The sequence below is a fragment of the Pongo abelii genome, chromosome 3 (genome assembly GCF_028885655.2).
Source record: "Pongo abelii isolate AG06213 chromosome 3, NHGRI_mPonAbe1-v2.0_pri, whole genome shotgun sequence".
NCBI classification, from domain to species: Eukaryota; Metazoa; Chordata; class Mammalia; order Primates; family Hominidae; genus Pongo; species Pongo abelii.
Genome location: NC_071988.2, coordinates 190,854,736 through 190,873,433, shown reverse-complemented (window position 1 = coordinate 190,873,433; position 18,698 = coordinate 190,854,736). Strand labels below are relative to the sequence as shown.

Sequence of the window (18,698 nt, the reverse complement as noted above, 5' to 3'; positions counted from 1 at the left end):
TCACCTGAGCTCAGGGAGGTCAAGGTTGCAATGAGCTGTGACAGACCACTGCACTCCAGCCTGGGTGGCAGAGTGAGACCCTGCCTTGAAAATACATACATACATATATACATAAATAGCTTATTCATATCATATTCATTTAAACACCTGAGATGTACAATTAAAGGGATAAGAGTTTTGTTTGGTGGGGGCAGGTGTTGTTGGAAAACAGTGTTTGTGGAGGAGTAAAGTTATTTTGGAATATAGGACATTTTCTGGGGAAGGATTCCTAGGAAGAGTTCTAAAAATCCAGATGGAATCCTGAAGGTCATTGGTTTCTAGAAGGAGCTCCCACAGGGGAGGTGAGAGCATTCAGTGCCAGAGCATTCCACTTCTGAATGTGCTCAAAATTAAGCTTACTTAGCAAGCAACTATTATTTAACAAGAAGCATCCATGATGAACAGTCAAATGAACTGAAGTTTAATAGAGGAAGGAGGATGGAAGAGAAAGGATCAAAAGTACCTATTTATTTTAAAATAATACTTTGTAATTATAAAAGCATTATTGTCAAAAAGTTGGAAAATCAGAAATAGTTAATGAGAAGATATAATCTGCCCAAATTTCTAGCACTCAAAGAACCACTGGTTACATTTTGGTGTATTTTCTTCTAATATATAATATACATTTTAGTTGGTTAAAGTGTATTATTTTTTATTTTTTCATAAAATTGACATTAAGTTACATATATCATTTTGTCTATTTTCCCTTAACACTATATTGTTCATATTTTCCATCAAATTCATAGCTTTATCTATGAGCATATTGTTCATATGTGGTTCCATCTTATCTCTGTGCTTAGCCACTCCCCCTTTTAAAATAAAAGGTCTCTACCCAGTAGGGATGACTATTTTCACCTTACTTTGTAATTACTAGAAGAGCTCTCCTACACACTTAGGTAAAATGAAGATATGTTGAAGAAATATTGTTATCATCATGTATTCCTTCATGTAAAACACCTAATATTTGAAATGGACATATGGTATTTCTTATGGATGATTGAGTACCACTTCAAACACAGATAGGGTATCTGCAAGTATTTCCAATTATATTTCAGACATCAAATAAGACTCCTAATCATAAAAATAGAACTCAGCTTTCTTCTGGAAATGTATTTAAACATTACATTCACCAAGAGACTGGCACAGCAAAGCACAATTAGCCTAATATCTAAGAATGTGGCACTGTGTCAGAGTCAGTATTTACATTAAAAAATCATGAGGATGAATGCACCTAAATGTTATTCCTTAGTTAAAAACGTTTTATACTTCAGGAAGCTCCTTGATTGGACTTCTCATTTTCAGGGAAGGGTTGTTTGCAAAGTGATCCAAGACCAACACTGCTAATGCAAATACCTTCACATGAATGAGTTTATAGGATATGCCTTTCTCTTAAGACAAGATTTATGGAACAATCGGATATCTAAGACTGGGAGTGAGAGAAAAGAGGAAGAGAAATGCAAATGCAAAGTCATCATCACATTGTATTTATGAAGAGTTCATACCCGCATAGCCACGTACTGCAGAATTAGGACCCATGACTACTCCTACATTCCTTGTCATCCCCCAATGTGTTTGGTGACTCAGAGTGTGTATACAATTCTATAACAACAAACTGAAAAAAAAAGGTTTTCTGCTCTATCTTCCCTAATATTTTGAAGACCCCTCTGGTCCATACTTTATACTTTTGCCATTACTAAATTGCTTTGTTTTTTGACTAGCCTTTGAGGATAATGAAAATCACTTAACCAGAAACAGAAGCTGGTGCATATTAAATCTTCAGAATCAAAAACTGAACGATGTATCTTTCGAACATTAAAGTGGGAAGAGAAGGCATTTGGATTGCACTGAATCTAATTTCGGGATTGGCCATTCTTCTACAAAATTTGTATGATGCTGAAAGATATGCAGAATTTTGTGTATATGTGTGTGCATCTGCACGTTCTTGCCAAAATCGTCATAGAGATAACCAGGTTATAGATTATTCAAAGATACTGCTCTTGTCTCTTTCATCTTTGTGTTTTCAGCACCCCACATCACCCAACATTTTGCAGATGTTCAACTAACAGTGAGGAGATGAACGGTGTTCTACTATTCAGAACAGCACAGACATGGAATCAACCTAATGCCCATCAATGGTAGACTGGATAAAGAAAATGTGGTACATATACACAATGGAATACTATGCAGACATATAAAGGAACAAGATCATGTCTTTCCCAGCAACATGGATAAAGCTGGAGGCCATGATCCTAAGCAAACTAACACAGGAACAGAAAAATAAATACCACATATTCTTACTCAGAAGTGACAGCTTGACAGCTTAACAACAAGAACACATGGAAACTAGGAGGGGAACAACAGACACCGAGGCCTGCTTGAGGGTGGAGAGCAGAAGGAGGGAGAGGATCAGAAAAATTATCTATTGGGTACTATGCTTATTACCCAGGTGACAAAATTATCTGTACACCAAACCCCTGTGACAGGCAAATATATAACTAATGTACACATGTATCCCTGAACCTAAAATACAAGTAAGAAAAACTTTTTTAAATAATACTTTTGGCTGGGCATGGTGGCTCACACCTGTAATCCTAGCACTTGAGGAGGCCGAGGTGGGCAGATGACCTGAGGTGAGGAGTTCAAGACCAGCCTGGCCAACATGGTGAAACCTCGTCTCTACTAAAAGTACAACAAAATTAGCCGGGCGAGGTGGCGGGTGCCTGTAATTCCAGCTACTTGGGAGGCTGAGGCAGGAGAATCACTTAAACCCAGGAGGCAGAGGTTGCAGTGAGCCGAGATTGTGCCATTGCACTCCAGCCTGGGTGACAAAGTGAGAATTTTTCTCAAAAAAAAAAAAAAAAGAATACTTTTGATAATTACTTAGATCATTGAAACTTAGACTGGTGGCTGGGAGCAGTGGCTCACGCCTGTAATCCCAGCACTTTGGGAGGACGAGACGGGTGGATCACGAGGTCGGGAGTTCAAGACCAGCCCGACCAACATGGTGAAACCCCGTCTCTACTAAAAATACAAAAATTCGCCAGGTGTTGTGGTACACGCCCATAATTCCACCTACTCAGGAGGCTGGGGCAGGAGAATTACTTGAACCCAGGAGGCAGAGATTGCAGACAACTGAGGTCATGCCACTGCACTCCAGCCTGGGCAACAGAGCGAGACTCCATCTCAAAAAAAAAAAAAAAAATTTAGGTTGACAACAATAGAGAAAGGAATTATCAATCATTTCTACAATAAATATATACAATCACTTAAAAATAAGACTTTTTAATTACTCACATGGAACATCTCTAAAATCTACTGCTAAATAGAAAAGGCAAGGTGCAGAACAGTATATGTGGTGGGTAGGCACTTGTCTAAAAATAAAAGACAAAATACACATTTTATATATATATATATATTTGCTTGATAGGCATGTAAATCTCTGGCAGGATACACAAGACAGTGACAACTGGTTACTGAGTCTGAGAGGCAGACTTTTCAGTGCCTATATTTCTTTATACTTTTAACTGTGCGATTGTATTACCTAGAAAAAACAAATTTAAGTTGAAAAGAAATGAAAGTAATGGCTAGCTAACTGAACATAAATGAAATTCCATGGAAATTACAGATGATTTAAGTCTACAGGTTGCAGACATGTAAAAAATTAGAAATATTGGTTAAGAAAAAAAAGTGTGCTAGATTTTAAAATACATTTATGTACATTCAATGATTACATTTCCTTGACCCTTTGTTAGTTATTTTGCCCCAACTTGTTTTTGCTTACCTTCTCTTTGCCTTTTTTGTTTTTATTTTGCTTTGCTTTTCAATCAACTAGGTAAGGCTTATACTAGAATAGAACCTAAGAAACCATTTGTATTCTAATGTCAAACAGTAATATAGTGAGATCTTGAACCCTAACTAGTAGAGGTTGAAGGACGGGATAATGTTCAACTTTGTAAGTTCCATTGCCAAAACCACACGTTGGAGTTGAAGCTGCAGTCCAACATAAACAGGACAGGAAGGGAGTAGCACAGAAGCTCTTGGCCCTTCATCACAAGTCTGGTGTTAACATGATGGGGTGTTAACATGTCAAGTACACACACCTTGAAATAGCAGTGTGATTGCACTGTGGCCAACTGACATTGCAAGTATGTACTAGAGAGTGAAAATGTCCTCCTAGTCCTTCCGAATGTCTCATTTTTCATAATGTTTTAAATTAAGATGCTAATCAAATGAGAACACAGAAGAAATGAGGAAGGAGTTGAAAGTGTTCCCAAATTAAGTAACTTGGACAAATTTTTCTAATATAATTCTATCCCATGAGATTCTTATTTAATTCTTCATACTTATTTAGTTTACCAGATAAATGATGTCAGTCGGAAAAGTACTGTAATGTGGGAAAACTCTGGAGTTGATGGGATTTGAAAATAGAAGTCCTATGGTATATCTAGGTGAAAGGCAGATCAGCCGGGCATGGTGGCTCACACCTGATATCCCAGCACTTTGGGAGGCCGAGGTGGATGCATCACCTGAGGTCAGGAGTTCGAGACCAGCCTGGCCAATATGATGAAACCCCGTCTCTACTAAAAATACAAAAATTAGCCAGTCGTGGTGGCACATGCCTGTAATCCCAGCTACTCAGGAGGCTGAGGCAGGAGAATGACTTGCACCCAGGATGCGGAGGTTGCAGTTAGCCAAAATCGTGTCATTGCTCCATTGCTCTCCAGCCTAGGTGACAAAGCGAAATTTCATCTCAAAAAAAACAAACAAAAAAAAGTTAGGCAGATCAAATGGGCGTTGCTCTAAAGGTGGGAGATCTTTCTTTTCCTCTTTTTCGTTCTGTTTTTGCTTCATTCGTTCAAAAAATATCATTGAGCATCTACTATTTGTCAGGCCCTGTTCTAGGGTCCTAGTGAAAGAGCAATGAAATAAGACAGTCAGGGTTCCCATTCTCAGAAAGCTACATTAAAATATTGGAGGCAGAGAGCAATTAAAAAAAAAAACAAAAAGCAAGTAACTGTCGGAAATAATTATGTGGTATGCGATAATTAACGAGGATGAGTTATTGGAACATGGCTGGGTGGCTGCTTTAGACTGGGTGGTCAGGGAAGTGGTGACATTAAGCTGAGATTTGAAAGACAAGTAAGAAAGAGCCAGCCATTAGAGGCGGAACATTCTGGGGAGTGGAACATTCCAGGCAAGGGAACAACTTGTACTTCAATTTGTGTCTAGGAGTGTGGAGGAAACCCATCAGGAATTTCCAAATATAGAAAACCTCACTAATAAAGAGAATGATAAAGGCTGCTATTTCCTTCTCTTCTATCTCTCAAACACATCATCTCATGAAATGATATTTTCCTGATTTTCTGCAGTGCTTATTATTGCTTATTAAAATGTACTTCACTTTGTTAGCCTAGAACTGGACTGAGGTGACGCTAACAATCCCTAACAGCTCAATATGAATGACTTTATAGGCTATGTCTTTCTCTGGAGACAGGATTTGCAGAACAATAGGGTATCTAAGGGTGGGAGTGAGAGAAAGGAAGAAGAGAAAAGCAAAGGTTGTAAAATGCAGTAATTTTGAAAAGGTTGATTCAGCCTGAAATCGTTTTACTCTTTTAAGATAGAAAATCATAATACTGTTTCTTCTTTAGAGACGGCGGTAAGAGCAAGTAGTAAGAATAGGAGCAAGGGGAGCTGTTGATTTAGCATGTAAACACTTAACAATCATTTCATTATTATTTTCCCAGGCAAAAGGACACAGACTTTCACGGCAATGCACATATTTTTGGCACTAGAGTAACAAATAAGCATCATTTTATCTGCTGATCTGTCTCAAGGTAAGAACTTGCCCATCGCATCACCCTTCAGTAACCTCCCTTTGGAGTTCTCATCTTGCTCATCTACAGGCTTAGAGTCCTACCTTTCTCCCACAAGACAAAGGAAGAAGATAAAAAAGGAAGTAATAAAGGGGATTTGAAAATAGCATATTGTTATTTATATATTGTTTGATCTGCTGTAGGAGGTGAGCTCAGTGGAAAAACATGACCATACCTTTCTATATGCTTGGCAAATCGCCTACCACATTTTGCTATTCACAGGTTTCCCTTCAGAGCTTATTCCTATGGGGATTCCACGCATGTATATGGTTTTGACTTTTTTATTTTTATTTTTTGAGATGGAGTCTCGCTCTGTCACCCAGGGTGGAGTACAGTGGCGCTATCTCGGCTCACTGCAGGCTCCGCCCTCTGGGTTCACGCCATTCTCCTGCCTCAGCCTCCCGAGTAGCTGGGACTACAGGCACCCGCCACCACGTGTGGCTAATTTTTTGTATCTTTAGAAGAGACATGGTTTCACTGTGTTAGCCAGGATGGTCTCGATCTCCTGACCTTGTGATCCACCCGCCTTGGCCTCCCAAAGTGCTGGGATTACAGGGGTGAGCCACTGCGCCCTGACTGAAGGACCGTTTTTTTGGTAGGAATAAAGAGAAGCAGAGATTTTTCACAGTGAGCCCTACCTTTATTTTGATCTTCAGATATCATTTGTAATGAGAGGGCAGCAAGGAGCCCTACCTTTATTTTGATCTTCAGGTATCATTTGTAATGAGAGGGCAGCAAGGAAGCAAGGAAAAGAATAGTGTATAAGTTAGGTTTATGCTCATTCCCTCCTTTTTTCTCCTGTTAAGATTATGACCTAAGCATTGTGTTGCTTCTTTCGTGCTGGGATTGAAGATTATGAGTGTCAGCCACTGAGTTGCAGAAATAATGCCATTAATTTTTTCTTGTGCAGCATTTAAGCACACTTCGCAGTCCCACAGCGGGTGGTAAGGCGTTGCACAAATCCTGTGTGTGGGACATCTGGGACTCACCAAATGGCCTACATTTAATTATCTTCCGCTTACACTTGAGGGAGAGTGTTAGAAACAAAGGGAGATGTAGGAGCTGAAGTGGATGCGTCCATGATACTAAGCCAGGAACCCCCACTTTATGAGAGGTACCACAGACTGAGCCAGGAACCCCTACTGTATGAGAGGTACCACAGACTGGACCAGGAACCCCCCTTTTATGAGCGGTACCATGGACTCGGCTGGAGGTCTGGGATGGCTGTGAGTCTATAGGTGACGACTTCTGTTGGACAGTACAGGGTGGGGGCTGGGCCTAGTTAGAGAAAAGAGCTCATGATCCTTCCAGGTTTTTGTTTCATTCTTGAATTTTTTTTCTTTTCCCGCAAGCAGTATTGGAGCTATTCAAGAGAGAAAAAAAGTGCAGAGTTTTCTTTTTTTTTTGAAAATGATCTTTTTTCCCCCCAGACATCTGACACATCAGACACCATTTTCAGATTAGTTCATTGTGAGAGTAAATATTTTAGTTGCTATTACTTGCGCCCTCCAAATTGTTTCCTATTAGTTTGTTTACAAATGATGAAGATGCACAAACTGCCATAACACAGCCAAATATAAGCCTTTCCTTTTGTGAAAGAAAATCAAATCATAAACTGATGAAAAGAAGATTTGAGCAAACCATAGTTTTTCACTGCTGACCATACAAGGCAAATAAAATCTCATATTTTCCCACAATGTATGAAAAGAAAAAAATGAATGTGTAAGAATTTCACTTGGCAGTTACCTATAGTCATTCATTATCAGATGCTGTTCTAAATTATCTGTAGATGTCATTCAACAGCATTTCTCTATCAATAATACAACCTTGAGAACACTGAACAAACCTTTTTTAGAAAAGGTTGTGATAATACAGAATATCACACCTCTGAGAGGGATGGAAGAAGGGAAGCAGAGAGTACTTTGAAAACTGAACAAACACTGAAAGAAAACTTTGAAAACACTGAAAAAACCTTTTTTAGAAAAGGCTCTGATAATACACCATACCACAGCTTTCAGAGGGGTGGGTTGGAAGAAGGGAAGCAGAGAGTATAAACTTTAATAGCCTCTGTGTTGTTTGAATTGTCACATCCAGCATCCACTGATTTTGTAATAAAACAAAATCCAATAACATATTCTAAGTCATAAGAAAATTTAAAAATATATATTTAAAAAGTATCATCACATATTATTTTCTACCTAGTTAAATGGCAGATAAATATGCAACACAAAAAAAACAAAAATCAAGGGATGCCCTAAGAATATGTTTAAACACACAAAGATTTGGAGAAAAAAAAAAAAACAATGGGAAAACCTAGTACAAGTAAATGTTGTTTCTAAGCTGTTGGGTTTTGTGGTTAGGTGTTCTGCTTTTCCCTTAAATTTCCTCATGAAGGGAGAGTAACCCACTTATTTGGGACTCAAACATTTAAGTCCATTTTTTCTGCATCTTATTTTATATTTTATCTTATATTTATATTATTTATATATTTATATTTATATGTATTTATATTTATATTTTATCTCACTCACAAGCAAATCCTGATGTTCTTTAAACTTGTGCTTAAGCTGTCATCCTCTTAATGAACACGAAGTTATTTTGTCTGCATTCTGTAGATATTACCCCCTTGCCATATACATTAACCTGGCTGCAAAGCAGAGCTAAAAGCTGCAGAGCTGTTGAAACTCCTGAGATAAGACGGGCTGTAGATGCCTCTTAACAGCTCCTCGTATTTGCTCTCCTGTGATTTACATCCAATTTATGATACTCATTAGAGTAGACAGACTTTACTTAATCAAGACCACACTCAAGTCCTAGTCATTCAACACATTTGCCCTTTCTCTCCCTGGAGACCAGGTCCCTTGTTTCATTAAAAGCACTGCAAATACATATTCAAAATGCAAAGATGAAAGAAGTCAGCAGTGGCAATTAATTTTATGGGTTGCTGCTACAAGAGCATAAATCTCTTTTAAGGCCACCATTTTTTTAGCTCATTATACCTGTTTGGCCTCTGAATGGAGATGGGGCATAGGTATTAAATGTTCACCAGCACCTTTCACACTATTGTGTACAAGCTTAGTGAGTAGCCCTGCTGTCTTAAAAGAGAGCCAGAACACAATGCAAAATTAAGTAGAGGGTAGCAATATACAGATTTTTGAAACTGTAACACAAGATTGTCCAGAAGTCTGGTTTTATAAAATTGTTTGCCCATTTGTTAACTTAAGGTATTCTTTTGACTGCTTTTGTTATTTGATTAGTCTAATGTTGTTCATGAAATCACTCAGTAAACAATAAAGTGATGTACAAAGGTAAGGTGTTATTCTAATTCAAATATCTTTTAAATTCTAACATTTCTAACAAATGAACTGATCACAGAGAGAAAAGAGTAGGCTGTTCAATGCTAGGGAAATAAAGAATAACCCCTAAAGAAGCCCTTCCTACCCCAAATCAAAAACATCAGATATGGGTAAATAGAAAGGGCTTTCCTAGGTTCTGGCAAATACATTCTCATGGGAATGTGACCTCATAGAATACATACACATTCACTATGACTCTTACATTTCCACCGACCTCTGGCAGGGCAGTAATTCAGGGTCTGTTGTGCTATGATAGAACCCTTTGAGCTAATTTATTTCTGCCTCTCTCTGACATTGTAATGGCTCCATTCATAACAACTCTCTGCTGTGCGGTGCCAATGGAAACAGCTCATGCAAGGTTTATCATCCTAAGAAAATAATGGACATCAACTGTGAAGATGGTATTCATAGAAATATGCAGCTCCATGGAATTCCAAGCCAAGTGGCCTGTGTTGTGAAGGGCGCTCTTCTTGCCCACAAGCCTGCTTCCCTCTGGTTTCATTGCCCTGCCAGGATCTGCACCCTGAATTTCCAGCCTCAGTTTTTAGTCTTTCCCTGCTTGTCTATATCAGATCTCCTTACTGATACTTAATATTTAAAGTAACAAATGTAAAGTACTTATACTCACTTTTTGAAATGCTTTTAATAAAGGGCTCAAAGGAGATCCCCCTTTTCCATGGCCTCCAGGGAGTGGCTACATCCTTAGCTGTATGTTGGAAGCCCACACCGGGCACAGATATTTTCACAGCCATAACCAGTTATAGCTTTCAGCAAAGGGCAGATTTCACTAAGCTTTTCATTTCCCTTCTTTATTTTTAGGTGTCTTTTATATTGTTGAAGGACACCACTTGGCAGCAAGGTCCCATGAGTCAAAGACAACTTGCCACATAGTTGAATCCAGGCAAAAGTATTTTTCTCACCAGAGAGGAAATGTAACAGGGGTATGGAAATTATTACAAAACCATGCAGAAATACTCACAGTTTTGGTTTGGCAAGCAGAGGTGGTGGCTCCTTAGTGGGTGAAAGCAGGACAGCTGGTGTTGGAAGAGATTTATTACTGTTAGCTTTGCCGTTAATCAGTCCATTTACTCCACGGCTGGGATGGACTCCGTTCGTTTCCCTCTCAGCAGCATTGAATTGCATTTGAAGGGCTGCCCTGCTCAGGCCTAACTCAGGGTTGTTCACCTGCTGGATCTCAGATGGTTTCTTTGAAGCCAGCTCCAAGGAACTTGTCTCCAAGATTGGAGGGGGAGGTGGAAAGTGTTGGAAGTGGTCATTGTTGGATTCTCCCATTGACTCGTAACTACAGTTTTCAGTGTTGGCTAAGGAAGGGGAAAGAGAGGAAAAACATAAGAAGATGCTACTAGTTCAACAAGTGATTTCACACTGTCAGAGTCTTCTGAGAATCCCCGTGTTGTGTGAAGTTGTTAAAGAAGAGGTGATTGTGCTGCTCTCATCTGATGCAGAAGCACTGCCAGCTGGAGGGCCTGGTTCTTTCAAGCTTGTTTTGAATGAGTGCTACCGTTTCATTTCCTGACTGAGCTCACGGGGAACCCAGCTACCGAATCATAAAAATTTCAAACAAGAGCTAAAGATAGAACTTGGCAAAAAAAGTGACAACACAAACAGTATCAACCAACAATGCTTTGTCCTCTCACGTTTTGGTCCATGGGTCCGACTGAATATCCTAGCTGTCACTACTCAAATTGGCTCAAGCTGTAAAGGTTTTATGTGGATATTCATCTAAAGCTAGGGAAGGTAAAGCTTGGAGTCCAAGTAAAATTTCATAATCTCATAAAAATATTATTTTCTATATTAGATGATTGCTCCAACTATAACTCAGTACGAAAGAGATTTTTATTTGTTGGCCTCAATAGGCTGAAAGCATCTTGAGATCACGTCTTTTTTAGATTCTGCACCTTGCCCAGAGCCCAGCAGAGCTCCTGGCACGCACTCAAAAATGCTTATTGAGGTAAACAAAAAGCTCAAAAATAAAATATTTGTTGATTATGTTTGACCTATAGCAGATTTACTGCAGAAACAAATGGAAAATATTACACACAAATTTCTGCCACTCAGACTTATAGAGCCCAGGGTTTTGGCCATATTGTTTAAGCACTGCACTCCTGCTATGGCCATTTGATGGGACAGTGTTGAAGCCAACTGGAAATCAAAATGCTGGGGTCCTCCTTACTCTGTAACTCCGATCCTGACACTTAGGTTTCTTTCAGCACTTACAGTAGTCGTTCATAGAAACCATTTCCCGTTTAAGATGACCCTCCCATTTCTTTTCTTAATTAAGATGAAAAAGCATTTACAATTGCCAATCTAAGGTCCCTAAATAAGTTTTGGTTGTGTCTCTGCTGCCACCTAGCACCAAGTTCTTGCTCTTCCGAAGGAATCCAAGTACAGTTCAGTTGTTCTCTCCAAGTCCGTATCATTCAACAAATGACCCATTTATTGATTCCCTACTATGTACATTATGTGCCAGGCTTGGTCAAAAACATATTTTAAAAATATCTTTAAGATGAATGGCAGAGATGAGGCAATTAAAGTAAGCTAACGCTCATTAGTAACTAGAAAACAGACAAATAAAAAGAAAAGAAAAGAAAAGAAAAAGAAAAAAAGCTGTTTCACATTGCCTTCCCTAGTGGTAAGTTTTTGAGTTTAGAAAATATCCATATATTTTTGAAAATTGGCTTCAATAATACAATACATTGCTTTCCTTTTCATATTAGTTATATACTATCATTGATATAGACTATCAGTGAAATTTGAGTTTGAAGGCCTTTACAGCTTCTCTGAGTTTATCTTGTATTACATTTTATACAAGAAGGCTTATCTTGTATTACCTTTTCAGAAGTTTCAACAGTGGATCGGACAATGGCTTATTTGTACAAGTATCTCCAGATCTCATGTGTTGGCACTGCTGAGAAAGTGACTGCACCTCCAATGTAGAGGTGGCTTTCCAATGTGAATATGATTCTAGGTTAGCAGGAGGATGTTAGGAAACCAGCTCCATCATTTCAAAGACCAAGACTGCATGATTTTAAAGAAGGCCCCATGTGTGTTCAGTTGCTACACGATCATTATCTTTTTGTTTGTCATCTCCACCTCACTCCTTCTCCTCCCCTCCCCTAAAGCCTTTGTTTCGCGATGAAACTTAGATTGTTAGGGTGACTCCTGGAGTGGCCAGATTCCTGAAGGCTGAGCTGAGCTCTCTTCCTGGGACAGTCCCTTCCTCCCTTCCTTCCTTGAGGGAGTCTGACTCTGTCACCCAGGCTGGAGTGCAGTGGGACGATCTCGGCTCACTGCCACATCCACCTCTGGATTCAAGTGATTCTCCTGCCTCAGCCTCCAGAGTAGCTGGGATTACAGGCACGCACCACCACACTCAGCTAATTTTTGTATTTTTGGTAGAGACAGGGTTTTACCTTGTTAGCCAGGCTGGTCTCGAACTCTTCACCTCAAGTGATCTGCCTGCCTCAGCCTCCCAAAGTGCTGGGATTACAGGTGTGAGTCACCGCACCTGGCCAGGACAGTGCCTTTCTGACTGGGTCCATGGGTCCGACTGAATATCCTAGCTGTCACTACTCAAATTGGCTCAAGCTGTAAAGGTTTTATGTGGATATTCATCTAAAGCTAGGGAAGGTAAAGCTTGGAGTCCAAGTAAAATTTCATGATCTCATAAAAATATTATTTTCTATATTAGATGATTGCTCCAACTATAACTCAGTACGAAAGAGATTTTTATTTGTTGCCCTCAATAGGCTGAAAGCATCTTGAGATCACGTCTTTTTTAGATGTGTGGCCAACCACACTGGTGCTGGGGAACAGAACCCAGTCATTTGTTTTACTCCTCACATACCTGAGGTGACAACCAGCTGGGCAGTGCTGGTTGCTGATCCGTAATCATTTCTTGCTGAACATGTAAAGATCCCTGCATCTTCAGGGAAAGTCTCAGCGATAACCAGGGTGCAAATCTCCTCTGGAAGTGAAGAGAACAGAATCATTCGTCAGAGTTTAACCATGAAGTCATTTTTAAGAAGTGAGACCCTCCACCTTTCCACAGCAAACAAATTACGTAACGATTATTACAGATTCACTTTACAAAACTGTTTGCAATAGAATCTCTTTACATTTAATTTAGCAATTCTGCCTAGCGGAAAAAGCTTTGGAGGTAGACCCATTCTTTGTGATGTTGGACAAGAGCAGTCTCGGTGTCCTCATCTATAAAATGGGGATAATACATACCTAATGGGTTATCTGTGAAGGTAAAACGAGATGTCTGCAAGTGTGTAACTCTGTACTTTGCATGTAGGAGTTAAGCTGATTGCATGGTAGAGTTCTTTCTGTACATATAGCTACCTCTTATATCTGCTCAGCTGCAAACCAAGCAGTGGGGAAAATAAAGCTCTTCTGAAATGCTGACCACGGGGGAAAAAGAACATGACCTGTATATGTTTGACCTGTAGATAACTATTCTGGAAGGTACTGTTAAGTGGCATGGCAGTGTTGTAGGGCATGAAAAGCGCAGACTCGAAACAGCCGCCAGGGCTTGAATGAGGGTCCTGCCACATCTTGCCTTTGTGACTTTGGTCAGTCTCCCTGAACTTCAATGTTCTTCTCCGTAAAATGGAGACAATAATAGAAGCTACCTCACAGAGTTTGTATTAGTCATGCGTGACACACAAAATTAACCACCACAGGGTTATTGTGAGGGGGATGATGATGATGATAACAACCATAACAACAAGAGCTGACAGCTATATAACCCTTACCATACACTAGGTATTGTTACCAGCACTTAACATAGATTAAATTTAATCATCATGTCAATCTTATGAGTTATGTAAGTTTATTATTAGCCCATTTTATAGGTAGAAAATGGAAGCACAATAAGGTTAATTCACTTGCCCAAGGTCACACAGCTAATAAATACTAACATAGGGATTCAAACCAAGCTGGGGTCCAGACTCCAAACCCTAACCACCACCTACTTTTGTGATATGACATACTGTGCTTAGGACATTGCCTGGCACATAGCAAATGCTTCATAGCCAGTGTTAGCTGTTAACATTAAAAGGAAGCTATATCTAGAGTATTAATTAGTTTTACTAGTTGAATAATTGCTTATATTGTACCAGTAAAATAAAGATAATTATGTGGGCAAACGTTAAGAAAAGTGATATATTTCAGATTCCCACAAAGTGATTCTATTGGTTATTCACAAATTTTTGGGGTAGCATAAGACTGTGTATTGTAGATTTCTTAGTAATAATGGCTGCAATTATTCCTTCCTTTGTAGACATGCCTCTTTGTAATGTGCCTCTGCAACACCTTCCATAAAGTGGCAGAGTCTATTTCCCCATCTATTGAAACTGGGCTGGCCCTGTGAGTTGCTTTAGCCTAGAATGTGGTGAAAGTGATATTGTTGGCCAATTCTGAGCCAAATCCTTGAGAGGCCTGGCCTGTTTCTGCTCCATCTCTTGGAACCCTGATGAACCCTTAGGTGAACAAGGCCGTGCTAACCTGTAGGAGGAAGAGACCATATGGAGCAGACATAAGCCCTTCCAAAAGAGACCATCCTAGACTAACTGACTCGTTCCTAGCAGCTGACCATGGCCTCACTGAGAGAGCCCAGCTGTGGTCAGCCCAGCCTGGCACAGACCACAAAAACCGCCCAGCTGAGGCCAAGCCAAATAGTTCACCCACAGAATTATGGTTGCTGCTTTAAGCAACTAAATTTTGGGGTGCTCTACTGTATTGCAGTAGCTAACTCCTAGAATTTGATAAGATAAACCCCCTTCACTAACATCCTTCTAAGAGCAAATGTTTCAGACCATCAATAATTAAAATCAGCAAATCTGTTTCAAAACATTTTATGTTTTAAACCCTGAAACAAGAAAAGTACTAAATGTAGGTAAAAGTGATATGTTTAAAAAAAAATTTTTGTCTATTGAAGAGAGCTTTAAATATTTTTTTACCTATAAATCAAATAAGTGCAAAAATAAATAAATTAATAAAGTATAAAATACAGTGTAAATGTTTCTCTTTATAATCGAATTCCCTTTATATACTTAATACCCCTTAATAATCTCACTCTTCAAAGGCAAATGCAGAGTTTGTTGTATTTGATTCTAGAAAAAATTTCATGTATCTCTCATTTCAAAATTTGTCCAAGTATTATCAAACTATATAGTTTTTGATGTCGTGTTATTGGGTCAAATATGTATTTTTTTTTTTGTATTACCAAGTAATACGGCCTATAGGCATCATTGAGTTTTACTCCATTTCTCACTCCATTCTTAGGTTTTATCAACCCCCCTGCCCCACCCACCAAGGACTTTCCTTTTCCCCATTTCTGATGATGCTGATGGTAATCTGGTTAACAGACTGCTTGAGATTTTGTTAAAAGCTAAAATGCAAGGATTCTTCTGTGTCAAAATGTTATGTTCCTTAGGAACGATCTGAGGACTATGGTGATTATAAGCTTTTGAGAAGTTAGCATTGTACTGTAGCTCAAGGTCAACTCATTTCTGAGATGTATTAATATGGGTTTAAAATTGCAAGAGTCGCCTCCCTCTCCCTCTCCCTCTCCCTCTCCCTCTCCCTCTCCCTCTCCCTCTCCCTCTCCCTCTCCCTCTCCCTCTCCCTCTCCCTCTCCCTCTCCCTCTCCCTCTCCCTCTCCCTCTCCCTCTCCCTCTCCCTCTCCCTCTCCCTCTCCCTCTCCCTCTCCCTCTCCCTCTCCCTCTCCCTCTCCCTCTCCCTCTCCCTCTCCCTCTCCCTCCTCTTTTTTCGGTCTCCCTCTCCTTCTTTTTTCGGTCTCCCTCTCCTTCTTTTTTCGGTCTCCCTCTGTTGCCGAAGCTGGACTGTACTGCCGGGATCTCGGCTTGCTGCAACCTCCCTGCCTCGGGCTCCTTGTGACTCTCCTGCCTTGGCCTGCCGAGTGCCTGGGATTGCAGGCGCGCGCCGCCACGCCTGAATGGTTTTTGTATTTTTGGTGGAGACGGGGTTTCGCCGTGTTGACCGGGCTGGTCTCCAGCTCCTGGCCTCGAGTGATCTGCCTGCCTCGGCCTCCCGAGGTGCTGGGATTGCAGACGGAGTCTCGCTAACTCAATGCTCAATGGTGCTCAGGCTGGAGTGCAGTGGTGTGATCTCGGCTCTCTGCAACCTCCACCTACCAGCCTCCTGCCTTGGCCTCTTAAAGTGCTAAGATTACAGCCTCTGCCCCACCGCCACCCCATCTAGGAAGTGAGGAGCGTCTCTGCCTGGCCGCCCATCGTCTGGGATGTGAGGAGCCCCTCTGCCCGGCCGCCCTATCTGGGAAGTGAGGAGCGCCTCTGCCCAGCCGCCCATCATCTGGGATGTGAGGAGCGCCTCTGCCCGGCTGCCACCCCGTCTGGGAGGAAGTGAGGAGCGCCTCTGCCCGGCTGCCCCGTCTGGGAGATGAGGAGCACCTCTGCCCGGCCGCCCCGTCTGGGAGGAAGTGAGGAGCGCCTCTGCCCTGTTGCCCTATCTGGGAAGTGAGGAGCGCCTCTGCCTGGCCGCCACCCCGTCTGGGAAGTGAGGAGCGCCTCTGCCCGGCTGCCACCCCATATGGGAAGTGAGGAGCGCCTCTGCCCAGCCGCCCCTTCTGGGAGGTGAGGAGCGCCTCTGCCCAGCCGCCCCGTCTGGGAGGTGAGGAGTGCCTCTGCCCGGCCGCCCCGTCTGGGAGGTGAGGAGCGCCTCTGCCTGGCCGCCACCCCGTCTGGGAGGAAGTGAGGAGCACCTCTGCCCGGCTGCCCCATCTGGGAAGTGAGGAGCGCCTCTGCCCGGCTGCCACCCCCTATGGGAAGTGAGGAGCGCCTCTGCCCGGCCGCCCACTCTGGGAAGTGAGGAGCGCCTCTGCCCGGCCGCCCACTCTGGGAAGTGAGGAGCGCCTCTGCCCGGCCGCCCACTCTGGGAAGTGAGGAGCGCCTCTGCCCGGCCGCCCACTCTGGGAGGTGAGGAGCGCCTCTGCCCGGCCGCCCCGTCTGGGAGGTGAGGAGCGCCTCTGCCTGGCCGCCACCCCGTCTGGGAGGAAGTGAGGAGCACCTCTGCCCGGCCGCCCACTCTGGGAGGTGAGGAGCACCTCTGCCTGGCCACTCCGTCTGGGAAGGGAGGAGCGCCTCTGCCCGGCCACCCCGTCTGGGAGGTGAGGAGCGCCTCTGCCCGGCTGCCACCCCGTCTGGGAGGAAGTGAGGAGCACCTCTGCCCGGCTGCCCCATCTGGGAAGTGAGGAGCGCCTCTGCCCGGCCGCCACCCCATATGGGAAGTGAGGAGCGCCTCTGCCTGACCACTCCGTCTGGGAGGTGAGGAGCGCCTCTGCCCGGCCGCCCCGTCTGGGAGGTGAGGAGTGCCTCTGCCCGGCCGTCACCCCGTCTGGGAGGAAGTGAGGAGCACCTCTGCCCGGCTGCCCCGTCTGGGAGATGAGGAGCACCTCTGCCCGGCCGCCCCGTCTGGGAGATGAGGAGCACCTCTGCCCAGCCGCCCCGTCTGGGAGGTGAGGAGTGCCTCTGCCCGGCTGCCACCCCGTCTGGGAGGAAGTGAGGAGCACCTCTGCCCGGCCGCCCCCTCTGGGAAGTGAGGAGCGCCTCTGCCTGGCCGCCACCCCGTCTGGGAGGAAGTGAGGAGCGCCTCTGCCTGGCTGCCCCATCTGGGAAGGGAGGAGCACCTCTGCCCGGCCGCCACACCGTCTGGGAAGTGAGGAGCGCCTCTGCCTGGCTGCCCCATCTGGGAAGGGAGGAGCACCTCTGCCCGGCCGCCACACCGTCTGGGAAGTGAGGAGCGCCTCTGCCTGGCTGCCCCATCTGGGAAGGGAGGAGCACCTCTGCCCAGCCGCCACACCGTCTGGGAAGTGAGGAGCGCCTCTGCCTGGTCGCCCCGTCTAGGAGGTGAGGAGCGCCTCTGCCCGGCCGCCCACTCTGGGAGGTGAGGAGCGCCTCTGCCCGGCCGCCCCGTCTGGGAGGTGAGGAGCGCCTCTGCCTGGCCGCCACCCCGTCTGGGAGGAAGTGAGGAGCACCTCTGCCCGGCCGCCCACTCTGGGAGGTGAGGAGCACCTCTGCCTGGCCACTCCGTCTGGGAAGGGAGGAGCGCCTCTGCCCGGCCACCCCGTCTGGGAGGTGAGGAGCGCCTCTGCCCGGCTGCCACCCCGTCTGGGAGGAAGTGAGGAGCACCTCTGCCCGGCTGCCCCATCTGGGAAGTGAGGAGCGCCTCTGCCCGGCCGCCACCCCATATGGGAAGTGAGGAGCGCCTCTGCCTGACCACTCCGTCTGGGAGGTGAGGAGCGCCTCTGCCCGGCCGCCCCGTCTGGGAGGTGAGGAGTGCCTCTGCCCGGCCGTCACCCCGTCTGGGAGGAAGTGAGGAGCACCTCTGCCCGGCTGCCCCGTCTGGGAGATGAGGAGCA

The 18,698-nt window shown here is 43.7% G+C and overlaps 1 protein-coding gene across 5 annotated transcripts in view; it reads right to left on the bottom strand.

Moving 5' to 3' along the window:
* PALLD (palladin, cytoskeletal associated protein) overlaps positions 1 to 18,698 on the bottom strand; it is a 339,690-nt gene that overhangs the window by 212,632 nt on the left and 108,360 nt on the right. For all 5 annotated transcript variants that reach the window (XM_054554689.1, XM_054554684.1, XM_054554686.1 and 2 more), the window contains exons 8-9: positions 13,140 to 13,259; positions 10,251 to 10,593 (exon numbers count right to left, since the gene is read on the bottom strand). In XM_054554689.1, the coding sequence (XP_054410664.1) occupies positions 10,251 to 10,593; positions 13,140 to 13,259 (463 nt within the window). The remainder of the gene's footprint in view (positions 1 to 10,250; positions 10,594 to 13,139; positions 13,260 to 18,698) is intronic.